The sequence below is a fragment of the Plectropomus leopardus genome, chromosome 6 (genome assembly GCF_026936395.1).
Source record: "Plectropomus leopardus strain MGB_pleo_1.0 chromosome 6, ASM2693639v1, whole genome shotgun sequence".
Taxonomy (NCBI): Eukaryota; Metazoa; Chordata; class Actinopteri; order Perciformes; family Serranidae; genus Plectropomus; species Plectropomus leopardus.
The window spans coordinates 20,332,493-20,358,960 of record NC_142181.1 but is presented as its reverse complement, the minus strand read 5'-3'; the positions used below and the strand labels follow the sequence as shown (position 1 = coordinate 20,358,960).

Sequence of the window (26,468 nt, the reverse complement as noted above, 5' to 3'; positions counted from 1 at the left end):
CATATGAAAAAGTTCTTGAGGGTGATTGACTAGCTACTATAAATAGTTGCAAGTTAAACATGAAGACAAGCTAACAATGTTCTTTTCCCGCTCTCTCTCCGACAGGGTTAAGCACAGAGGGAATCTACAGGGTCAGCGGGAACAAGGCTGAAATGGAGAGCATGCAGCGGCAATTTGACCAAGGTATGTGACTTTCTGCTGGCAGTGCTCACACGTACAAGCGTTCATGGGCTCGTTCTCACTTCAGCTGTACACTTACCGTACACTGTGAAGAAAAGGCCAAAAGTGTGTGTGTCTGCCTCTATCTATAACAAGCCTGGATCCCCTTAATTAACCAGGGAGCATTAATTCTACAGAGTGAATTGGCCTTCGCTTCCTTTTAGACTGCAGAGCTGCCTCCTCAATCTTCTACCTGCTCCTGAGTGCTTGTGCATGTTTCCAACATGTGCCTGCACAAGCTCTCTCAATGTGTGTCTCCATGCGTGTGTCTGTCTGCTGTGGGCAGTTAATTACCTCCAGATTGGTTTGGTTAATGAAGCATGTCGCTGCCGAGATAGATAGCAGAGCGAGATGGCCTGTGTATGAGAGTGTGTAAGTGTGCGTCCATGCCTGGTTGAGGTTAAATCCAACTCAGGTAATCAGAGTTGAAGCCCCACATTGAATCATTCGACGCCTCCGGCCAATGGGACAAGACAATTACAGGTGAAACTATGGCGTAGGTGTCTCATAGCCATACTGAAGATGGCACTTCATCAGCCCCCTGAAGATTCAGAGAACTCATTACAGCAGAAAGCAGCATCAGAAGCACAACACTTTGGAAACTCTCAAAATGGGAGCTCTTCTCAGACTGTTCAAGAACTCACTAACCGTATCTGTATTACTTTTTCTTGCCTCTCTTCTTTCTACACCTCTGTAAAGTAAAAAGTTATCAGAAAATGGCTTTTTTTTAATTAAGTCTCTTGCTCACACACACACACACACACACACGCACACACGCACGCAAACACACACCACGGTGCTCTAGTGGTTTTGCTGTCTGGCTGTCTAAGCTGTTTCTCTCTGCTCAAAACTACTTTACAGTTGTCTACAGATCATACTACTTTTATTTAGGTACACTAATTAAAGTGGTACTGTGCCCGATTTTCAACCAGCTTTGTATCATAACAGTCTGGGTAGTATAAGTAAATTAATTCTGGTAAACTTTCTTCTATCTTAACAGTGCCAAGATCTCCCTGCTCATCTGTCAGCTCAAATCCGCAGGATGATGATTTTCGCAGGCTATCGCTCAAACTACAGATTGTACTTCTACATTTTCAAATGCCCCCCACCACAGACACAAAGACTATAGAAACAGATCGCCAGAGAAATCTGCCGCTCCCTCTCTCTTTTTTTTCACCTAAAATGTCTTCAGAAACATATTTTGGTGCACTGTTTGGCTGTAATACAAGAATTTGTGAACAGTAAGTGGGTACCATACCATTTCCTGCAAAAACGGAGGCTAAAAATAATATCAAACAGGGATCAAACAGATATAGTAATGGTAGCTTCCTGTAGTAAAACACAAAAGCTTGTACTTTTCGCTGTTTTCTCTGGTCATATAGCACCAATGTCAAAAGTTTTTGTGTACTTTCTACTGCATAGACAACCTAGATCTTTGAAAAGACGCCTTTTCCAGCAGTAAAAGGCTTCTTGACTTTGATTAAATGATGAATTTAACAGACCTGTTTGTGCAGATTTGTGTACAAGTTGTGTGCACAATGCAAAACAACCACCAACAATAAATTATAAGCGGGCAATATGGATAAAACCCTATAACAGGAGTGTAATTTTACATTGTAATATCTCATCGTGATTTAGTACATTTTTTGGGAAATCAATAACCAGACGAGCGTGTCAGTTTTTGATCCGGAAAATTTAATATCAGAGATTAAATCACATTGATGCAAAACTCATATAAAACTCCATTATTTCAATAAAACACTCCTGTTCATTGATTGGTCAAGCCTCCATGCTGTCTTGTTGAATGTGTGCAGTTTTATTTCAATTAGACAGACAGACAGGCTGATGATAATAATAATAATAATAATAATAATAATAATAGACCAGCTTTTCATTGTATTCAAGGATATTTTACAACTCAAAAAAGCACAGGAAATATGAAATTGAAAGTCTCAGGCATGGAGAAGAGATGAATTTTGAGACATCTTTTCACCTTTTTTTTCAACCCTCTTTTTATGTTTGTAATGGCAATATTCCAGACAGCTACCCTTGTGAAAAAATCAGCACAGTATAGCATAATCTCTTGACAGTTATATTGCCTCATGCTATGTTTGATTTCATAGCCCAGTCTATGGCTGAGTCAGCATTTCCAAAGCATTCATCTCTCTTATTTACTGTATGCATATAAATTGTGATATATATATATATATGTGTGTGTGTGTGTGTGTGTGTGTGTGTGTGTGTGTGTGTGATTTTGTGTGTTTTGTACTTTACTTTTCATTTCATTTATTTCCAGACCATAACCTGGACCTGGTGGAGAAAGACTTCACCATGAACACAGTAGCCGGAGCCATGAAGGCCTTCTTCTCTGAGCTACCTGATCCTCTGGTGCCCTACAGCATGCAGGGAGAGCTGGTGGAGGCCTTCAGTAAGTCCCGGGGCTCTGGTGTGAGGGCATGTGGGGGCACGGGGATGTGGGGGAGAGTTCTTCACAAAAACCCGAGGTGTATTGGATTCTGCCTTAAATCCTTTTCCCGTCTTTGTAACTTTTCTTTAACCTAACAAGCAAAACTCTTGCAATCCAAATCCATCCATGGGGAGAATTGGATTTGCCACTCAGTGAGGAAATGGAGGAAAAAAGGGATGGAGGAGAGAATATTTAAGGCTTCAGGAAGGAGGATGTGGGGATGATTGCATATGATGGAGGGATGCAGGAGCACTATGGGTAACGGGCTCTGGATGAAGTCATGAGAAAACAGTCATATGTTAGATAAACGAGGGTGCTCCTGCGCTCCCCACGGCCTCTCTTTTTCTCTTTGTGTCCTGTAATCTGTCGGAATGGAGATTTAAGGCATAGCTTAGTCTTGCATCGCGCCAGAGAGATTTACCCCCGGGCCGCGAGGCTGCTGTCACTCACCGAGCTGTGTGTGTGTGGGTTTTTTTTTTTTTTTTTACGGCCCCAGCGAGACCCTTCAGCCGTGACAGAGACCTGATAAAGCTCCTGCAGTCTCTGCCACAATAGAGGAAAAGAGAGTGAAAACAGAAAAGTGAGGTGGAGTTTAGAGACAAGAAAGCGTTCATTGGGTTGAAAATGGCATTTCTCAGAATTTTAGCTTTCTTGCTGACACCCAGACTGAGAGCTGGAGAGACAGAGGGATACAGAAAAAGCTGGGCGTGTGTATTTTAGCGCATATTGTCATGGTGACGTTACTTTAAATAAGCTGTAGGAAGTTAAGTTTTGATTATAGATGATGGATGTACGGCAGGAGGAACCAGGGCTGTGTTAAGTCATTACGCCTCCAATGTGTTTTTGATCCACACTGACCTCATTGTGGGAATACAAACTCAAATTCTCTGATTGTAAATCATGTTTGCGATGTGGACGAGAACATCTGCTGTTCCCACTGCTGCTCTCTGCCTCGCTCACATACACACAGGATGAACTGTGTTAGCTGGTGATGTCAGCTTTTCTGACTCACTCGCTGCCATCAGGCTTAACACGCCCAGTGTATGTGTGTGTGTGTGTGTGTGTGTGTGTGTGGGTGGGTGTGTGTGTGTGAGTTGCTGCAATCTGTAGGACATTGTGATGGGTGTATTTTTCTCCTCTGGAATGTGTGTGTGGTCTTTGTAAGGAGATTGTTGTTTTTTTTTGTTGTTTTTTTTTTTTGAGAACTGTAGTTTGGAGTCTGTGCATGTCTTTGTGACAGCAATGTGTGAAACTTGTACTGTTGTAGGATGAAATCACTGTGTCCTGCACAGATTTTTTGAGAGCTGAGTCCAATTGCTTTCACTATGCTCTTCAAACTCTCCTCTTCTCCATTGTACTCTCCCCTCCTCCCCTCCTCATCTTAACTCTCACTCCCCTGACATCTTTTCCAGAGATTCCCCTAATCTTTTCTTTCAGCCACTTTCCTCCCTCCTCTAACCTCTTTCGTCTCTCTGCCACCATTCAGAGATCAACGATAGGGAGCAGCGCTTCCAGACGATGAAGGACATACTGCGCCGCTTCCCCAAGGAGAATTACGAGGTCTTCAAATATGTCATCAGCCACTTGAACAAGTGAGTGAGTGACGGGGTCAGAGTCAGCCTCTGACAGCCCTGCTGACTACACCGCTGGTCACCCAGTCAAGTGACCTAGTGGTGACATCACTGAAACTAGCACACTGACAGAACAGAGGTTGTTTTACGCAGGTTGAGTCATGATCTATGTTAATGCTGCAGTGATTTAATCTCTATTTGTATGTAGATGACTACTGTGCTTCAAAAATGCCCTGTAGTATTTGTAGTCTAAGTTTATACTGTCATATAGATCAGTGGTTCCCGACCTGTGGGTCAGGACCCTCAAGAGGTCCCAAGACAAATTTGAGATAAATAAATGATACTTTTGAAATGGATGTACTCAAATCCTATTAAAACTCCTGTGACTGGATTTATCTCATTTACACATGTCTCTTAAATTTTTGAATGTCTTAAATATTTATTAACTTGGCCCTGGCCTCCAGTCATTTTGTAAAAGTGGTCCCCGGGTAAAGCAAGTTGTGTGGCCCTGCTTACAGATTCTTTTTAAATTTTTTCAAAATGCAAACATTAGAGCTGCAACAATTGGTTGATTAGTCAGAATGCCGGGAAATTAATTTGCTTCTGTTTTGTTCAGCAATAAAACATTTAAGTAACTTTTAAACACAAATGCTTAACATTTTATTGGTCCATTTTCTGTTCTCTGCTTTATTATCTTTGGGTTTTGGACTGTTGGCTGAACAAAGCCTTACCAAGGACATAGGGGAACATATTGGCAAGTTAATCAATAATGAAAATGAAAGTTATTTGCAGCCCTCAGGACACAGTATACACCTGAATCGATTCCTCTATCAAACCATTTTAGAAAAAAGAGACCCTGATGTTTAAAAAGCCCACTTCATGACATATTGGAAGCAAAAATCTTTGTATTATTTAGCGTATGTGACCAAGAGATTAAAGGGCACCATCAGTTTTTAATCAGCAGCAGACCATTTGAAGCAGCCGGTTCATAAAATGTTTTCAAAAGAGGGTTATGATTTGTGGCCAGCTAAATTAACTTTTTGTTTTTTTGCGCAGGGTAAGCCAGCACAACAAGCTGAACCTCATGACCAGTGAGAACCTGTCCATCTGTTTCTGGCCCACACTGATGCGACCAGATTTCACCACCATGGATGCTCTGACCGCCACCCGCACCTACCAGACAATCATCGAGAGCTTCATTCACCAGTGCGCGTACTTCTTCTACAATCAGCTGCTGGTCGACGGCCTCCCAGGCTCCCCCACCTCGACACTCTCCTCTGGGGGAGGAACCTCGGCCTACTCCTGCATGGCCGGGGGTTACTCATCCTCGCCGACTCCGTCCCCGACTCCCTACGTCCTCCCAGCCACCCCTCCTGTCATTCCACACTACGGCCCTCCCATCCACCACCACCAACACCACCACCACCACCACCACCACCATCAACATCAGTCCCCACCCCACTCCCCGCCTCCTACTCCCCAGTCCCCGCTCCCGGCCCTGCTGCCGCCCTCGCTGCACCCCCTTCACCCCCCTACGGAACAACACACGCTGTGAACCAGGGATCAAGGAAAAGAGGGGAAAAAAAAGACTGATAACGAGATTCAGAGAGATTTAAGGGGTTTAGAATAAGAGATTTTGAAGTTTGGAAAGGAATTGAAGAAATTGAGAACAGGATGTAGGAAGAGAAGTCGGGAGATTGAGTGAGATGCAGTATGTACAGGGAGAAACCTACATGTTTGGGAGAAGAAGGGGGTGTTTGAGCCTCCGTTGCTTTTAGAAAAACGGACACACACACAAGGCAGAAAAGGGGAAGAGCCTCTGAACTGGCAGTATGATCCTTCTCTCTCCTCGCCACTTTATCCCTTTGTCTCTCACGTCATCTAGACCTGCCCTCCTTGCCTTATAGAGAACCTACACACAAACACACTAATGAGTGAGATGTTGCCAGTAATTGTTAAAGGGACTCAGGGAGGGACGGAAAGCAGAAAGGGGAATGTGAACTCTTGTTGGGATTGCTTCACCACACACAAAAACAGACACAAACACCCAGTGGCCAGTGTGCCTCCGACAACCATTCTCCTCAATCACTTAGCCTCTAACTGTGCTGGGAAATTTGGTGGACGGCACATGTTTTTTTGTTGTTCTTTTTTTTTTTGCAATCTGACCCACCTACTGTACCGACCCTGGGAGGCTGTGGCTGGGACAAAGTGGAGCAGAGAGCGAGTCCTGCACACGTTTGTTTATTTCGCCACTGTACAGCAAGAAACACGTGTTACCACTCATCCGACAGGATGTTCTGTCCTCGGCGACACACACATTCCTATCTATCAACCCCTCACACAGCCACAGACAAATTCAGTTTCAGCTGAGGCAGTATGCCAAGCACAGAAAAAAAAATCTAAACCGACTGGATCCTCTAGGCAGCAAATTGGAGCAAAGGATTATGGGAACACGCTTTGCATTCTGGGAAGGCTCCTCCCAGTCTCCTCTTTGCTCTCTCTCTTGGTTTGAACTTCAACCTCATGCCCTGTCTTTGTAAACACATGAATTGGTCTAAAAAATTCTAATCTTGGGAAACACAGAGGCTTATCGCTCAGTGAGTGGCCTTGTGTGTAAGTGTCTGTGCAACTGTCTTATCTGTCTGTGTGCGCACATATCCATGCCTTTTTGTTTTACCTGAATTTCCCCGAATTAGGCAGATAGTGGGAATATTTCAAGTGTTGGACCTTCGCCTGTCATGTCGCTTTTTTCACGCTGTGGCGGTTTTACGAGCGAGTTGGGCGCTGCAGTCATCCACAGTGAGGACCTTGTTCAAAAAGCACTTTTCTGAGCACTTTGAAGGCACATTTTAAATTGGAGCTGCCATGACATGACAGCCACTATTCACTTTATGTCAGTCCACCCTCCTCTCTCTCTCTCTCTCTCTCTCTCTGGGAGCACACCACTGACATCTAGAGGAAGAAATGGGTATCGCAGCCATAACCTCACTTCCACTGCTGCATGGGCGTAGCACCATTCTCCTACTGTGGTTTTTGTAGCGTTAGATTCTCTTATAGGTACAATTGTTATCATTTTTCATCACTGTGTATCAGATAACATTAACTCATTAGCTCATGCAGTGTAGGAATGTAAAAATAAAAAACAGCAGTTTAAATCTGGTACAAATCAATTGAGATTATATAGATTCTCTGTAGCCACATGTGGTTTTATTGCAGTTGATTAGACGTGCAGTGATTAAAATTGCCTCTCTGTCTTTTGTTGTTAGTTTCCACTTCACCAAAGCACTCAGCCCTTTGTAAAGCAGTGCATGTCACTTCCCAGATGCCATATTTGAGTGGAAGGAAATGAAGATTGAGAAGAGATTGAGGCACAATGTAGCATTACGGGCCAGAGAGTAAGAGCTGGAAGCGAGGCTCACGCTTTGACAGGCAGGAGGGGAGGCTTTTTATTGTTGGAAATAATTGGTCACCACAGCTCCACGCCTCAGCATGCTGTCCTCTTAGGACTCAGCGTTATGCTTTTGGAAAGGAGACTCAAACCTGCTCTCTGTGGACTCGAAATACAGTTTACAAGAGTATAACCACTACAGCAGACTCCCCCCGCTGTCGCTGTTATGCCACCACATCCCCGAGTCATTCCTAGTCCAAGAGAGACAGTTGGGTCTGGGAGAGACAGCAGACAGAACAGACAGTCCATTCATCCGTCTGCATGACTGGAACGGAGCATCACAGAATTCCTCAGCCCAGCCTGCTGTTACCGTAGAAACCAGCGAGATGGGGCTTGAGGAGAATTGCTGAGCCCTGATCGAAGCAGCTTTTGAAGTGTGTGTGTGTGTGTGTGTGTGTGTGTGTGTGTGTGTGTGTGTGTGTGTGTGTGTGTGTGTGTGTGTGTGTGTGTGCGCGCGCGCGCATGCATGTGTGTGTTTTTGCGAGAAAGTGTGTGTGCATGTCAACTTATGTGTGTTAATGTTAAGCAGATGCTTGCCAAGGTCACTTATTCTGTTTGACACTGAATTGCCTCTCTGCATGTCTCCCCAGACTGTCCTCTCTGCCCAAAAGGAGAAAGAGAAAACCTTTTAACCAATCACTGAACTCTTAAAGGAGCTTTTATCAGTCTACACTACCTATTTACCTTGTGTATGGGTGTATGTGTGTGTGTTTGTGTGTGTGTGTGTGTGATTAGAGGATAGAGGAATTAAGAGTGTGTGTTTGAGCTAACATGCTAGCAAGCTGTGCTTGGCAGGCAGCCAGACACCAGCGTGATCCAAATAAACGTGAAGGAGAGGAATGCAGTTCTCCTTGCGGTCATTACCCCGCTGTGTAACCCTGTTAGCTCGTCCAGATTACACACACTGATCCTCGGAGAAAGTGTGAGAGAGATGGAGGAGAGATTGGGGAGAGGGAGGGAAGACAGACAGCGAACGGGTGAATGGGATCATTATTTGGGAGACGGAGGGAGGAAGGAGGGGTGACCACTGGTACTTGTGTGTGAACGCCGGCCAGTGGCGTTCCCTGTGTATATCAATGTGTTAATACTGAACTGACTGTGAGGCAGCCAAAGACTGTGGAAAAAAGGGTCGAGGGAGAGATGGGAAGCAAAGTGACAGTTTAGAAGAACTATTGAATTAAAAATGTGACTTTGGTTCAGCGATAATATGTGGCTGCATTGCTTTTATTTTTCTTTCTTTTCTTTTTTTTTGCAACAATGGTGACAGATGTCTGTTAAGTTAAAATGAGAAACAAGCAAAACTATATTCAAATGGTTGTTTATTGGTATGTTAGGGGGTCTAACACTTGGCCCTTTAGTCAGTGGTGATAGAAAAAAAAAGTTTCTTTTTATGTTTTATTTTAATAATTAAAAAATACAAAGCTTTTTTTTTTTTTTTAACAATTTTTTGTGAACGATTGAGAGACCAGCCCAGTATAGTGCATGATTTCTTCCCAACCAAGGAAGAGGGCTCCACCACTCTCACTATTTAAGAGATGATAAAAAAAAAATATTAAGAGATAATGGGGGAAAGAAAATAATAAATAAAAAAAAATGAAGTACTGTAAAGTGAAAAGATAACATCAAACAAAAAAACTGTCATTATTTGCTGAGTATGGTAATATGTCTCAATGGGAATGGTGTATACAGCAAGGCCTTATGTGATCTGTATCATAGTTAATAAATCAAATCTTGTAAAACTTGGTGTTCTCGTCTCTTTGTTACACATCTGTGATAAGTGACGTATGGAACAGATGAGGAAATCCTGATTAAGTTTGAGAAGAAATGTGAACATCCCAGGATACAATCTGCATTTTGTTCATGCATTCTTTGCACTTTAAATGCATAAATATCTTTCATGAGAGGCAATCCAAAATGTCCAAATCTATTTTTTTTTTTTTATCAGAAAAGTGTTCACAGTCAGTTCAGGTAATGGTCTATACAAAAAGATGTCTACATGAAACCCCTCATCAGCAGTTGTGCACAGTTTAACTAAATGTAGAGATTTCCCTTATTTTGTATAAAATTTTAGAGGCTTGAAGAGGGTCCAGTAATTCACTAGAAAGAAAATAAAGATCATGGGCACCCATTAGCTCACATGGTAGAGCAGACACTCCAAAACAATTAACTTGACAAACTGCATACAGCCCTGGATGTAGATTTCAGGTGGATGCAATATACCTAAATAAATGCAAAAAAGTGCATTAAAGTTCACCAGAATGCAGGAAATTAAGTTTTTGATGCTCACAATATTCCTCTGCAGGACCCCCGAACCCCGTTTCATGTGTCCCACCCAAGGTTGAGATGAAACCTATGCCCTTACGCACCGCAAACATGTAGCAGCCACATGCAGGTTATTCAACATAAATTCACCTACGCTTGCTGAGTCACTGATTAAGCTTCATTACATTCATTTTGCAGATGGTTTTGTTTCAAATGGGAACAGTCTAGGGCTCTATAAAGGCCTGTCACAATAACTAAAAGAGACTAACTAACTGACTAAAAGAAATAGTAGCAAAAATGATATTAATGTCATTGTAAGACTTTTATGCCACTGATTTAATGATAATCCAACAATAATGCAAGTACACCCTTTAAGAGAACAATGAACTCTTAATTCACCTTGAAATGACAGCAAAATGTGTCTTAGCATAGTTTTTTTTATTCATTTTGCTTAGACACTGCATCCAGGTCTTAAAATTATCAGGGAAAAAACTGCTGTTTTTTCAGGCATCATATTGGCTAAAATTGTTGGTGACATTATTATATAAACAAACAGGCGTGTAACCACATGGGAAAAGTCTTACAATATATGGACATGACCTCCGTCATTTTTGCTGACCTCAATGAGTCGGCAACATTGTTGTTGAGACAGGCCTAGCTTTATGTCTGGCTCAAGGACACTTTGGCATGTAGACGGGAATAAACTGGGATCCTTACACACATGGCAATTACTGCTCTGCCATCAGAGGTATAGTTGGCTTGGATGTATTTCTTTGCAGAGCAAAGCAACCCTGATCTGTTTTTAGAGACGGGTCTTACTCATGCACACTTACTAGCACATACTGTACAAAAAAGGTCGGTAAAGGATAATATTAATCTATCTACTTTAACAGTTTAGATAACTGTATGAATTTAAATATTTACCGTCACAGAGGGACTTGTGTACATTTATTTCTAAATGTCCTAAAAAGTTAAGTTTCACTCGACATATGATAATCTTTGTGCCACAGTGTGTTGCTCTGTTCTCTCTGCACACTGTTGGAGGGCCACTGAAGCCACATGGGGGGACCAGACGAGGTCACAGCAGCCCACGGGACCCTTCTGGTTCTTGTGAGAGTGGCCCGGGAAGGGCCCCGCCTGTGCCATTTCCACAGTGATGTAAGGACCCGGGTCCCTGTGAGGGCAATGTGAAGGCCTCACTGCCATTTCATGGTGCCCTCATCTGACCTTTTCATTGAGTCAAACCAAAGGAAATCCATGTCCATGACCTTTGTGGTGCATCTCTCCATTCTGGCACAGGAAGAAAAAAAAGAGAGAAGCGGCTGATTGGGAATGAAAAGGGCAGGCCTGTGTGCACACAGGACACACGACCGTTGAACTCTAACCTTTAAGGAGTGTCACGAGGGAGAGAGTGGTGTGGGATTTGATTGGAAGTCAAATATGGGGAGCGTCAACATTGCTTTACAGGCCAAAGTGGGGATGAAACCACACAGGGTTGTCAGGAATGCTAGGATTATTTACAAATGTGAGAATTTGCAAATACAGCTATTGGAGCTCTATTGTGCACATTAAACCATTTAACTAAATTATCTAATATTCCCTTTTTCTTGGATAAAATGCCTGTTCAACAGGTTTTATTGGCAGTACAATTAAAATACAAAAAATGGAATTATATATAATTGATGTTTGTTTGAGGTCATTAAGAAAAATAAAGGAAAAAAAACAACCCCTAAAACCCACGGGTAGAGAAAATAAAGTTAATAAAATAAACAAAGAGGCGGGGTGTGAGCTGTGAGGAGATGAAGTCCAGCTGTTAAATGTTGTGTTACTTTGCTCCGTGATATGCACTGACATATCTTGCTGCTATTATAGCGCTGGCACTATTTTCTCCAAGTGGATGTTACATTTTAATGTGGTCAGAGAGTGTATTAGAATTATAATTTTTTAATTTCTTCATTTGTGTAAAGAACTTTGCTCTAATATCTTCATATGCGCTACACTGAGGCAGGAAATGTTGCTCTGTCTTTATTTGGGATATATTCTTCACGTTTATTGTTGCTTTTTCCTTGTGCGTACACAAACACACCACTAGGAGGCTGACTTGTCCCACATTACCCATCAACCACCGCTCTGCTGTATCCGGGTAAAGGAGGCAAACGTGGAGCATGGACCTAATTGATTGGGTCAAGGTTTGGATGTCAACAGTGAGACGACGCTTTAATCCCGCGCTCACGGTGAGATGAGTGCGTGAGACGCGCATCTGAAGACGTTTCTCATTGATGTCGAGCTGCACTTCCCCTCTCACAGTTTGAAGTTAGAGGAGGAAAGAGGTTTGACTAAACTCCAGAGATTGTGTGAGGAGTCGGAGGAGTAGGAGGAGGAGGAGGGTGTGCTCGGCAAAGTAAGCCGCGGAATAAAGACAAAGAAGTTAATTTGAAGTCATTGTTGCTCTGTATTAGAGGCGTGATGTGCTTCTTTAGTGCGAGGCATGACCAAAAAAGAAAAAAAGTTCTGAGGTAGACAGAGAGGAGGAGGAGGAGGAGGAGGAGGAAGGGGACATATATGGAGGAAAAGAGACTGGTCTTATGATGAGTCGAGGCACGTATCTCCGCTCAACCGTGTCTTTCTGGGCTTCGAGCTCGCAGCTGCGGCGGCGGGTATTGAATTCAGATGCGGCCTGTCTCTCCGCTCCGGCCGCTACAGGTGGAAATGCTCTTATCAATACGGACTGTCCGAGCCTGACTGCGGGCCGATCCGTCTCATTGATGATTTTAGGTGCCCCTGCCCTCCCTCTCCTCCCCGAGGAGCCCATTGATTAATGTCTGGGTCACAGTGGTATTTCCATATTGATGGCTCGATTGATGACGGCGCTCCAGGAACAAGCCGTATTGACCAGCAGAAAAGTGATACGTTTCAAACTGTTTGGCGGATGTATTTATGTATAATGGGCATAATGAGGGTTAGGCGCATGTGGCGGAGGCACATGAGATCTAGGGGAAAGATGAAGTGCACGTACAAAACGTGTAAATGCAGCAGTGCTTTGTATTCTGTGATTAAAAACATCAATATTTCTACAATAACAACCCGTTATACTCTCACTGCATCACTACTAATGTAGATTTCTTACTTTTTATAAGTATATTTAATTATAAAGAGACATTATGCTTTAAGGCAGTTTTACTAGTCCTTATTATAAGATTTACAAAAAAAGTTATTGATCACAAGGAAGTAAATTAACAGCAGCACAAACAGACTATTGAAGTGCAAATAACTATCAATAAATCAAAGTTAGAAAGCTATAGAGGTAATGTACCACAATATACTGTAGTGTGTGTGATTGTAAATGCCTAAAAAGAATTCCTATCCTTCAGGTCATTTTTTCCAAACCTGGGAGATGGGATGGCCTTATGTGTCACAGGATCAGTCTGAGGGGTTGTGAGATGATCAACAAGGTAAGAAAAAATGAACACAACAAAGAAAATTCTGCACATATTTTCCAACATTTGTCAGATCATTGCTTAATTTATCTATTTTTTATTTTTTATTTTATTCTAATTATTTTTTCTTAGCAATTTTGCCATCCAGGAGTCCAAACTATAAATATCGGAGAGGGGAACCTACTGCTATCATAGGTGTAGATTTCAGGGATATGAAGGCGACATGTTCTCCTTCAATATTTAGTATATTTACAAAAAAAAACAATAGTCACAGAGGACTTTTCATTTGACAAAATTAACACACCATGAATTGATACAGAAAATGCCCATATTGGTGCATTAAAAAAAAAAAAAAGTCAAAAAAAGTCGCCAGAACAGAGGAAATTAAGTGTTTGATGCTAAAAACTTTCTGTCTGGGAACCCCAAATTCTCTTTCAGGTGCGTGCCCCCACAATGTTGAAATGACATCTGCAACATGTGACAAGTGTTACAGAGGTACACAGGGGTTTCATGGTGCCCTATGTTACAAATTTCACTAGGTCACTACTTTGATAAATGAGTTTTCAAAGCAACATAAGAGTTTCAAATAAATGACATTTTTACAGTGTGTGCAGAACTTGCAGATGCATCGTGAAGGAAACTGCACAGTTGTTTACCAGTGACCTGTCTTGTAAAGCATTACAACATATTCCAAAATCAGAAAAACAAACTATCATCAGAGTACTGTATGGTAAGTAGTGTACAAGGGTCTAGCAAGTGCTGCTTTTTGGTGTGCAACCTAATGTGACCTTTGCTGCTGTGTCTGCAATGGTGATTTAGTTATTTAAAAGTTGTTTTGTGGGGTGCTTACATGGTTTTGTCAGCTCTTTACTGCCGTGTGATCATATTGCTGTGATATTTCCATGCTGTATTTCTAAAAGTGTCTAGTTTTTCTTCATCGGGTCAAGTGTGCACACTGCATAATGCAGAACAACTCCACAGAGAGCCGAGAGTTGTGAACCCAATTTTGCAGACACCCTAATTTAAAGGACGGGCAGACAACAACATGATTCTGTGGGACTTGTTCTGCTTGTTGTGGAGATTACTTTGGAGGCAGAGGGCATTGTGTGGAGATGATAGTTGGTGTGAAAAAAAAAATCAAGCCTTGAGTAGAACTGATCCCACTTTACGCTTTTAGGGTCAGCGGTCGAAAAGGGCTCACGGCCTCCAGGTCCCCGCGACATGAATCAGGGGCCCCAATGTATATCTGCTGATTACATCTCCTGAAGTGGAAAAAATGCAAATAATAAATGTATGAGCGGCGTGCTTGTTTTTTTGCTTGATTAATTATGCCGTTTAATTCCAGATCCACCACGCCGCTCCACCGTATAATTTCCCAGTGGTCTTGGCTGTTTCTTCTCTCACATGCGCTCTCTCCTTTTTTTTCCTCATTGCAAAATGAATCATGGATCCAACCGTCTGTACCCGGGGGAGAGCTGCGAGCTGGCGAACGGGCTGACCAATCATGAGCATCAGAGGCAGACACACAGACGGAGGGAGCCTATTGTTGTGTGCTGCACTCATCAAGTTAGAAGACAACTACCGATTTGGCCTGAAGAAAATTAAAAGATGGAGTGTAAGGAGACAAAATAACCAACTTCATCTGTGTTTGTCGGTGTTTTTTTCCCTCTCGTGTTGCATTAAATCTTCTCTTTGCTCCGCAGCTTATCCTATCAGACTGGCCAGTGTGTGTTTATCTGAGTGGGTGGCAGAAACTCAGCGCCATTCATAATGTCAACTGGGACCATGACCGCTCCTCTATTCCCAGCCTGGCCAGCCCCCCTCTCAGCCTCCTGACAGTTCCAGGTTAGCCTCTCTCTCCTCTCTCCCCTGGCCCTCCTCTTCTCTCTCCTCCAGCTTTCCTCTCTAGCTCTCCCAGGGGCCCCACTGAGAATACTGCTCAGATCCAGGCCTCTGAGCCCCAAAGCCGGCCCTAATCCTCCGCATCGATCGCCCTGAGAATTTCCTCCCCAGCACAGCAGGCCCCGCTCCCCGGCACTCACACTTCTCGACCCTGAACAGCCAGCACTTCTCACTTAGAGAGACAGAGAAAATAGGGTCAGGCACATTACCTGTGTCTTCTCAACAGATGGAGCTTTTTGATGTGATGTGTGTTGTTTGGTGCTTACAGCAGGCTGCCCGCCGCTCCTGAGAGCGCCAATGTTGTTGCCTCCTCAAATACAGTTAGACTTGGCTGTGAGTGGCTCGGTGAGCGCCTCACAATGTTTTAAATTGATGTAGTCTTTTTCTAACACAAGTTGCAATCCGAAAACTGGCCTGGATCTCTTTGCCATTGTGTTCAGTGATCTCCAAGCAGGGATGCTTTTAGCTCAGAGGGCACTTTTGCAGTTAAAACGGGGTACTTTGAAGATGATTTAAAAATGTATTTAGAAGTTACACCACATGTTATGGTTAAGAATGTGTGAAATGTCTAACCAGTTAGCTAAAAGTGATGGATAAATGGTTGAAATAGTTAAAAGTGAATGACAAATAGTTGTAATAATTTGCTAAAAGTGATAGATAAATGGTTGAAATAATTGAAATAGTATGCAAAAGTGACGTGTAAATGGTTGAAATGTTGTAAATTGATAGCCTGCCTTGTAAAACTGTTGATATCGGAATACAGATCCCCATCTGAGTAGATTTTTGTTGTTGGACAAAATTTTGTCTTGTCTAAATTTCAATATATTTCTGCACAATTTAGTTGTGCTTTCCAGTAAACTTTATGATGGTCGATTTAAGAAATTGTCAGCCCTCTGGTAAAAGTCATTTGAAAATCTGCAGGGAAGTGTAGTTGCAGTTTTAGCTGTGCCAGTAGTGCAAGGAGCAGAAATATCAGTCGTTTTGCCACTCTTGTAAAGGCACGCAAATGTAACCAAAGTGGCCTAACATTAACAGCTAAAATGCATGAAAAATAGAACAATATCCACTTTTATATACGCATTAGTGTTAAATACATAGACTGTATAAAATAATGGATGTAGCTACCCTGACATCATCAGTTGCTTTTGTAGACTCCAGTTTTTAGTCCCTCAAGTTTGTGAAGTTGCATTTTCTCGGATAGTGAAGGACTGACCTGCCTTACTCTGCCTCTGATTGCCTGGTTCTCACTGCCTTCGTTGGTGGGATTGGTTAGGTTTGTTAAGTTTGTCTGGTTAGTCCAATGAGAAGCAAATTAAGGTAAAGTAGGGTAGATCATTTCTTCTTTATCCTGCGGAGCACAAATTTGCCTTGATTTTGGCATTTCGGCCATTGTTATCTTGGTTTTTTGGAGCCACAAATGACCATTTTTAGATAAGAGGCTGGAGCTGTGGAGGAGTGAGGGGTGGGTCTGACTCAGACTGTAGCAACGGCTCGCAGACAGTGCTCTAAATATGCACAATTTTAAGCTTTAATAAAATATAAAAGGGTGAGGTATGGTAAAATCCACCCCCAACCCATTACAGTTGACATGATGTGAAATTGGCAATAGAAACCAAAGTGTTTTTTTTTTGGTTGTTTTTTTTTAAACCAGGCTGTAAACATGTTTACTTCTGCTGTGAAGTTGGGCATTTTAACACAGTGTCTATGTGGCCATTCAAAGAACTGCAGTTCGGCACTTCCATATTCAACATAGTGACAGAGTTTAAAATCAGTTCAGCCTTGTGGTGTCAGTGATGGCGTACTGGCTCATCTGATATGCCTGTGGGGTTAGATAAGTTAAGAAAGGTTGGAAACCACAGCTCTGCTTTGTAGAAACCCACATAAGTTTAAAATATATACAGTTAATTGCTAAAAACTCTGAGAAATCTAAACCGCAGATCTCCTGGCTTAAGGATGGGTTGTATTTCCATCCATCATGCTGATGAAGATGGAGTAATGGAAGTTGGTGTATGCTATACAAATCTGCTGGAAGATGAGAAAGCATCATTACTGGAGTCCTCCTGGGAGAGCTCCCAACCAACAGACTATCCCGCGTAACATACTTGTTCATAATTTATTTACGCGGCAAGCTTCCCCTGGACTCTGCTGTATGCTTTTCACTGTGAGTGTGGAGGTATTCGAGAGGTATTTTCCTCTATCTCTGTCTTCTCCTGAGCAAGACCAGCATGGATATGTATCCAGTAGTGGATGATTAAACCTCATACTTTATTAACACATTTGCTGTGTGGTCAACACAATCATGAACAAGAGGGGAGGGAGGGATCTGGAACATTTGGCCCTGTTAAAATGCTGCCATGTGGACCAGTTAGTGCATCTCTGTCAATACTGGCATTTAAGAGCCAGTACAGATGGTAATGTATCAATACTCTGTTTAAACAGGGCTCCGAGCCACATTTCTAAATCAGCCCCAGAGATATTTTAGGGAAATGTGTTTCCAGTCCTTCTTGGGTAAATTTACAAATTTGGTTGACTTTTGGTCTACTGCGTTGTCACAATATACTGCAGATGCAACTTTAATCTGCATTTGGATTTTATTGCTAGGGGTAAATTCAATACTTATGTACCTTTTACTCTTTCTGGCCGTCTTCCTGAGCCTCTTTTCATTCATTAGCTTTTTTCTACCTGAGCTGACCCCTTAGCCTTTACACACACACACACACACTCCCAGACCTATATACTTCAGTGCGTCGCTCTTTCCTCTCATACTTCTCCTTCCCTGCCCTTTCCTCACGCCTGCCTCCTTCCTTCCCTCACTCTCTGTTCCTGTTATACTCCTGCTCTGCCTGCTCTCCTCTTGTCCGCTCCCTCCCTCCATCCCTCCCCTCCTTCTCTCCTCTCTCCCCTCTTTCTCTTTATTAATTTATTGGGTTGTTATTCTCCTTGCCTGGCTCTGCTAATGAAGGCAGGATGCAGATGAGGGCGAAGGTCGTCTCCGTAGTGATCGACCCCACCGCCCCGCAGTATGGCACTCTGACTGGCACAGGTCAGTGGCAGCTGTCAATCAAAACACACACACACATGCACATTCACATGCACTCATACACACACACACACACACACACACACACAAAATCATTAAAATACATCCATATACAAAGATATGAGCCATTACAATTAACAATTCATAATTAGCTATGCAAATTCAAACGCTTTGGAGCATAAACTTTGCCAGTCTCGTATAGCGGTTTTGGATAATAATCCTTCATAATGAAGCAGGCAGTAACATGCGACTCCTAATCATAGTTTGTACATGTCTGTGAGAGTGTGAGCAGCTTAACCACTGAATTTTCCCTCTCTGATTTTTGCATTTTTAGAATTTATAGAGGCCCGAGGATGTAAAAATGTCTGGAATTTTAAAAAGAAAAAAAAAAGCCAAGATTAAAAAGTAGAAGTCTAAAAAAAAAAAAAAACCAAACTGAATTTTGAGTAGTTTATTAGGTCAAGATGTCCTCTATTTAGTCTGCCCTCTTCGATTTAAACATGGTTGGACAGTTAGACAGTGTGCTAAAAAACACATAGGATGGAGAATATATACACTCAGTATAACTTTATATACAAGTTAACAACACTTCAAACCGCAGTCTCCAAAATTATCATTTCGTTGACACAATCAACGTGTCTCTAAAATATGATAACCTTTGTAAATGTAATAAAAAAATTGCAGGGCTGTTGTATCAGACTGCATTAGTTTAATTGATAAGTTGGTGATTGAAAGTATCATGTAATGTAATCCACATGTTTGATCCAGACTGAAATATCTCAACAACTACTGGGTGGATTACCATGACAGCGTTTTTTACAGACAATCATGGTGCCCAGAGGATGAATAATAAAGGGGACCTATTATGTTTTTCCTTTTTTCTTATGGATGCATGGATGAACAGATCTAGACAATGTCTAATCTTCATATTAAATGTGTGTTAAAAGTTTCAAATTCAAGGACGTTTTCTCCTTCCATGAGAAGTTGATGTTACAAGGGGTAAAGCAAAGAACACATCTTGGCTGCTGTTAATTCCTTCCCGATTTAGGATCAAATTCCTGCTGGAGCATGAATGAAACACAACGGGTTATGTTTGATGATTTTTTGCGGTAGATAGTGCAGCTATTCTCTTTAACAATCATGTCCCTGGCCAAGATAGAGGACCAATCAGAGGAGACTGGGCTTTTTGGGAGGGGATGCTGAAAGAGGTAGGCGCTAAAACGACACATTTCAGACAGAGGATGTATACATGTGTTAAAGCCCAGACAGTGTGAGGGAAATTAAGTGAGGTTTATCTTCTTATATAAACCCAAAATACAAATATGAACCTGAAAATGAGCATAATTGGTCCTCTTTAAAGAACTTGTTGTTCCTCTGACTTTTCCTTCAGGCCCACCATGAGTTTGACATTTCTGGTTTTGAGGGAAATGTCTCGGCTACTATTGGATCCATTGCCGTTAAATTTTGGTTCAGACATTTTTGTACTTTTAAGTATGAATTGTAAGCACCTTGGTGATTGCTTAACTTTTTATCTAGTACCATTATTGTTGGTTCATGACTAAATACCTGCAAAACTAATTGCATTCCCATCAGCCTCAGCTAATTTGTGTTTGCTGCTAATTAGCAAATGCTTGTGTGCCAACAGGCTTAAGTAAGATGGTGAACCTGGTAAACTCCATAAGTTGCAGTTAACTGTGTGCAGATGGGCATAAGTAATCCATGTTTTTGGAGTATCCTGTTTGTGTTCAAGCATGTAAACACCGTATTTTGTCTATGAGAAACCCAAATAAGCTAGCTGGAGCTACTCTGTAGAAACCGGGATGTGTACCCAAAATATGAATCGCCTGATTTCTCTCTGCTAATGTAAACACCATATCCCAAATATGATCATACGCTGCATGAGGCTGATAAACGGGTATTCATGTCCATGTAACGTCACTCATTGTGATCGTGTTAGCATGGTGAAGTTGGAATTTAAGTCAAAGCGTCACTGTGCCACTAAGTGTTGCTTCTTTTTGCGTCTTTATCTCCTTAATCATATGCATCTCTTTTTGGGTCCCTGACCCCCAAGATGGGAACCACTGCTATACAGAGCATCAAATATGTCCAAACGGCATCACCCAAACGCGTACACACACAAATACACTCACAGTCTTTCATTTAACACACATTAACCATAACACATTTGCGTGTCCACAGGTTGAAGTGTGAGAGGCAAAGAGTCTAACCCCTGCCCTGCTGTTCATTGGCCTCGACACGGTGAAGCCCTCTGAATTGCTCCTCCCTGCGTCCCATATCCCAGTGCTTGTAGCATTTACAACCTCTGCTCTTCATCACAGCATGTCAAGAGATTGTCAGTGTGCACGTGTTTGTAGATGCACGCTGCGTTCAGACATCCTGTATGCATGAAGATTTTGTTCATGGTTATTGTTGTGGGTTTATTTGTGTGCTCAGCCGTGTTCTTGAGTGTGTTCACCTGCATCTGGGCGTCTGTGAATGTGCATGAGCGCACGGCAACCACACACACATGCACACACACATATCTCTATTAGCAGTATAGTAGTGTTAACAGTGTTATGCCATGCGTGAACCTCCCCACCTTTCCCTCATATCTATGCAAAGCTGGGGTCCTGTCAATCAGTCACCTTGGTGACATAGAGCCCCACCTCCCCAATTAGAGCTGACAGGGCAGGATTAGGAGGGGGGCGGGCCCCCGCCGACCTGCCTACGTGTCAATCACGCGCCGGGCATCCACACGCCTGTTTACTGTCAGATCCCATCTCCGTCTGTCAGACTGCACGGCAACCGTCGCCCAGGGAGGAGAGGAGGAGGGTGGGGGAAGGCGGAGAGGGGGGAGGAGGAGATCTGATCAGAATTAACTATGCTTCTCCCCACAGACCGGCCGTGCTTTTAATTCATGAAAGGGATGAGAGGAAAGTGGGAAGAGAGAGGGAGTGATAGAAGGAGGAGAGCATTTAAAACCCAGAGCAGGGCCTTCTTTAGAAGTTTTCAGAGTGATGTTTCTTCTCTCCCTGACAATCACTTTTCTTCTCTCACTGACTCCCCCCCCCATCTCTCGCTCTCTCACTTAGACTTCTTTCGAAGGTGTGATTCATGCCGCCTTAGAGCTGCTACGATTTATCAACAGCTTTCCTCTCTCTGAAGTTGTTATTTGACCCTGGTTTTTTTAAAGTCGCACAAATATGTATTAGTGTTTTTTGAGTTAGAGAGTTAAGGTCAATTTATTTAGTTCTGCACATGCTCATGCAAATTTGTGTCTCTGTTTTGGTACGTGTCTGGGGATGAGGGTCCTGCCTACACACCTACAGTATGTGAATGCATAATGCTGTTATGCTCCTCAGACAGTGTGTGCTTTTAAGGCAGTGTCATGTGTGCAGAGTGTACATAATGCTAATGTGTATGTGTTTGCGTGTGCATTTGAAGCTCTGTGCTCCCTGGTGTGTGTGCATTTCTTCTTTTTTAGGGTCTCTGGTGGTGGCCTTGCTTTGACCCCGGTGCCCCTACTCTAATCCTTTAGCAAATGAGGGTTGTGAAGGGCTGTGAGGGGAGTTGGGGGGTCTGTGCCAAGCCACAGTTTTAGTATTAGAGGACTAAAGCAAAGGTCTTGGGGTTATGAGGGATGAAGAGGAAGGAGACAAAAGATAGTAGTAGAAGAAAAGGGAAGGATATTCTCAGCATTGTGTGGCCACAAGCAGTCTTGTGGGATATCTAATTATCTCCACCAAAGAGGTTGTTTTTGTCCCATCATATTTATTTGGTTTTTAGTTAGCAGGAAAAACTACTTAACAGATTTTCGGGAAATTGGTGGAAAGTTAGACCATTGTCGAAAAACAGTTTTATTGTTTTTGGTGTAGACAGCTTCACGATGTGGCCATTTATAAACCACTTTAATCTCTCATGAATTCCTTCGTTCAGCCCATTTTTGCCAGAACAGAACACTCTGAATTGAATCCAATCTTCAGTCCATAATACAAATGCATAATGTATTTTGATGCAGAAAAATTACTTACCTGTTTATTTTGATGTCATGTTTACTGTCGTGCCAAATTGTGGCCAAATTCTTGTTGACATGACCTGCAATATCATAACTGCCATTAGTTTTAAATGCATCATGCAATTACAAACACATTTAGATAAACTATGAATATCTCTACTGGAAGCAGTCCTATAAAATTTTATGCCATATCATTTATGGGTGGCGCTACAGGAAATGATCCTTTTAATTGGCCATAACTCACTGGTCATGAGTCAGACTTGGCATAATTCAGCATGATCTGCAAGGAGTTCATATGGCATAGCCAGACTAAATCATAAATGCAAGTTACTCTGGAACATCTGGGGTGTCATCAATAGTTGTAGACCAAATTGCATCTGAACACAGTTAAATAGACCCCAAAAACAATCAGAGCAACAAAACATGATATGGAGCTGAGCAACAGAGAAATGTTAACAGGATATAGTGTTCAGAGATGAGCTGTGATGGCGTAGCATCAATATGTCTGTAAAAGAGTGTCACCATTTTTGCCGTCAGAATTTGACTTGAACACAAAGTTCCATTTTAGCTGTAGCCATATTGGTTGTTTTCAAAAATGCCTTAAGGGCACTCCTCTTTTCTAAATTAGGGTAACGCTCAGCCTAGTGTCAGCTTTCAATCACTGACTTTTGGGCCATTTGGGGGCAGCAGAAACAAGTTATTTACACTGACATATTATCAATCTTAGAGATGATATGACAAACTTGTTATTAAACATGTTACTTATTCACACATCCAGCAGTGACAGAGCAACATTATCATACACTTGATTTCGTTTGCCATATTCACTCATTTCCCAGTGTTTTTGGACTCAGCCATCTCCTGAAGGAAATATTTGGCTCCATAGCTGCAAGATGCACCACTGTGTTCACCAGTTAGTTGCTAACTAAGCTGCCTGTTGTGGCCAAAAATGACTCTATGAGAATAGTTAGAGTGAAGACAGGCAGCTAAAAGACAGCTAAACAAAGAGCTCACTATAAATCTAAGTAAAGCAGAGAAGATCTGCAAATGCAGGTGATAATACCAGAAAACCATTAATTGTTTTCACATTGTCAGTTAAAAGTCAGTTAAAAGTTATAGTCAGTTTAAAAAAGACATTGAAAACATTTATTTAGTGCAGATCTAGATGAGCATAAAAAATAACATTCTGTGATTAAAATAAAAATATCTAGAGCATTGTGTGCAGCCTTTGTGGAGGTAGGAGCTCCCTGTGTTCCTAGTTATCTCTGTTTCTTGCTTCCACATTTTCTCTTGAATATATATTGTTTCATTTTCTCTGCACGATTGTCAAGGTGAATAAATAAATGTCAGTGTATTCAGAATAAACCGTTTGTTAGCCATCATGTAATATGCTGCTGACAGGTATACATGTACCATGTCATTTTTGCTGATTGCTGTATGTTCCCAGTATTTGTTGGTACCAGGTGTATGTGGGTTGAACATGGTAGGGTGTGTGTGTGTGTGTGTGTGTGTGTGTGTGTGTGTGTGTGTGTGTGTGTGTGTGTGTGTGTGTGTGTGTGTGTGTGTGTGTGTGTGTGTGTGTGTGTGTGTGTGTGTGTGTGTGTGTGTTTGCATTAGAGATGCATTGCATGGTTGTGTCTGAGACGCAACTCAGGTGTCTGTTGGTGTCTGTTGAACGACCTCGCTGCAGGGAACAGGCTATCAGGCTTAGAGGGAGGCTATCATGTTAATTACTTTACACACACCCCGCCAGCCAAGCGTGCAACACAACTGCTGAGCTCACACACACACACACACACACACACACACACCTGGGCACAAACACTGTTAAGCACATGCACATACACACAACATCAGCCGTCTTTCTTTCATTTTGTCGTTTTTCTGTCTTCCTACTCCGGCTGTTTGAAGGCCTTGGACATCAATTCCCTTTTGCTTTCAAGAAAGATTGTTTTATATTCTAATCAATTCAACTCCGTCCTGTGAAATTAATTGACATTCATTCAATGATTTTACATTCCTCCGAGGCTGTTCTTTTGTTTCAGCCTGTCAGCGAGCTGCAAGTGAGATTGGGCTAAATGTTTTGTCATCTCACACTCCAGGGTAAGCCTGCTCCAAAGCGTGAGCCTGAGGTCAGCTTAACCTCCTCACAGTCGTCGTCTTTACTACTCGTGAAAGGGGGGGGCAATGCAGATTCATGATTAGAAACTTGGGTGAAGCTCATTCTTCTGTGGCAGCCTTCATATGTCTCCTCAGGAGGATTTTTTTCACAAATGTGTCAGTGGTTTTGAACGGCGGGTCCGGCGCTCTCAGGCCGAGGAAACAGAGGAGCGGTATTGGCTGGGGCAGGTTGATGCCTTTAGTTAAATGATGCTGGCACGCAGAGGGATTGCTTTGGGAAGTTGTCATCCATCATGATTTTAGAATGACTCAAAGCAGAACTCTGCTTTTGGGGTTATGGTCTGGGATTCATGATTGACGTGGAGTGGATGTGTGTGTTGGAGGGAGGAGTGAAATCCAGGCTGTGTGTATTTGTGTGCCACAGACTCGCTACTAAGTCCTTTCTTTGCTCCGCCTTTGCATTTTTACACAGGAACAGCATCATGCCACTCCAGTGTGTGATTTTAGATAGCATGGGGGCATTGTGGAATCAAAAGAGAAGTGACAGGTGTGACGTTTAACACAACAGTGTTGGCCTCCAGTGTGACATGTAACATATGCATCAGCAGCGCTTTACAAATGATAACAATGGCATAACATGGCAATTACAGTATTTTACCATCTCCGTTGAATGGTGGCTAATCTCGTTCTCTGCTCATAGAGCAATTCCCCGACCCCAGTACATGAGTGAGCACTGTGTGACGGCTACCTTGCCAAGCTGCTACGGCTCATATGTTTGCAGTGTTCACACTGACAGTGTTGTTGCTGCGGCGCTGCAGAGCTGCCTTCTGCTGCAACTGCATGTTTCCTTTCTAACCACTAAAGGGTTTCTGTTGACAGAAGTATTGTCAGAGGGCTTTTACTTTTAGAACAGAAACAGAAACAGTTGCGTAAATACAGTATATATACAGTTTATACATATATATGTGTGTGTGTGTATTTCTTAATGTCTGTGACAGATATAGATATCAAAACTATAGTGAGGGGTGGTATGATGCCAAAATGATCATCAAAAGGCCACAGAAAACTGCTCACATGGCACAGAGAAATCAGCAAGACTCAGAATCTCTTGATGTGTCGCAGCTTGTGAACAGCGCTGCTCACGCTACCAGTGTGTCTGCTCTAACCTTTTAACATGTGCACTGAAATAACAGGTTCCGCGATGCACACATGCTGCTTATGCAGGCAGTGTGTCCTGGGTGTAAGGAGATCTCGGACCTCATTGTTTACCAGTTTGTAAGCATTTCCTGGTCACTGGTCTCCTTCTTTCAGTAAGCTGTATTCAGTTACTAGCTGTTTTTTATATATCCCAGGGTGGGTCGCATACATAACACATTGACAAAATGTCACGCTCGTCCTGCCGGCTGTCCCCCTTACCCCAAACCTTTGATACAGAGCAGTGAGGTGGCGTTAAGGTGGGATATTCCTGCTTTAGACAGGGAGTGTGTAAAAGGGGCTCAAGTAAAGGTAGCTGTTTGGTAAACTCTTCCTCTGCAGAAGTGTGTTTTATTTTCCCTCTCCACCTTTATTACATGTTTTCTTAAGCAAGTTAATGGAAGCTCCGCTGATTAAAGTCACTCTAAATCAGATAATAATGATCAATGTAACATTTTGTGAATCCTGCCATGTGGCAAAATGCCTATACCCATTTATCTTTGAAGGAGCTGTGATTTCTTGCACATCTTATCCCCATTTTGTACGTGAGCACCCGTGCGTGCGCCTGGATGCACCCCTGTGTGTGCTTTATTGTATTTCTTTAAGCTAAGGCATTTTGTCTGTCTTTGCCTTTCCCCCTATTCCTTTTTCCAGGTTCAAGTCTCACCAAAGTTAATTCTTCAATTAGCGTGATCCCGATATTCAGGAGAGATCATGGAGGGAGCCCCACAAATCGATGTCCAATTAGCAAAGGCTCCCTGTCCCAGAGAAGAGCGGGACGACCGCTGTGGT

General features: G+C 42.5%; 2 protein-coding genes across 4 annotated transcripts in view; both read left to right on the top strand.

The window, feature by feature from the left end:
- The window catches only part of arhgap35a (Rho GTPase activating protein 35a), an 86,868-nt gene extending 77,424 nt beyond the window's left edge, over nt 1–9,444 (top strand). For both annotated transcript variants that reach the window (XM_088078960.1, XM_042487309.2), the window contains 4 exons: nt 106–183; nt 2,516–2,647; nt 4,173–4,278; nt 5,314–9,444. In XM_088078960.1, coding sequence (XP_087935086.1) covers nt 106–183; nt 2,516–2,647; nt 4,173–4,278; nt 5,314–5,812 — 815 coding nt within the window. In that variant the 3' untranslated portion in view covers nt 5,813–9,444. The remainder of the gene's footprint in view (nt 1–105; nt 184–2,515; nt 2,648–4,172; nt 4,279–5,313) is intronic.
- A 2,639-nt stretch (nt 9,445–12,083) lies between these two features.
- npas1 (neuronal PAS domain protein 1) overlaps nt 12,084–26,468 on the top strand; it is a 74,872-nt gene continuing 60,487 nt past the window's right edge. For both annotated transcript variants that reach the window (XM_088078959.1, XM_042486740.2), the window contains exons 1-3: nt 12,084–12,201; nt 13,339–15,019; nt 15,108–15,249. The gene's annotated coding sequence lies outside the window, so the exon portion shown is untranslated. The remainder of the gene's footprint in view (nt 12,202–13,338; nt 15,020–15,107; nt 15,250–26,468) is intronic.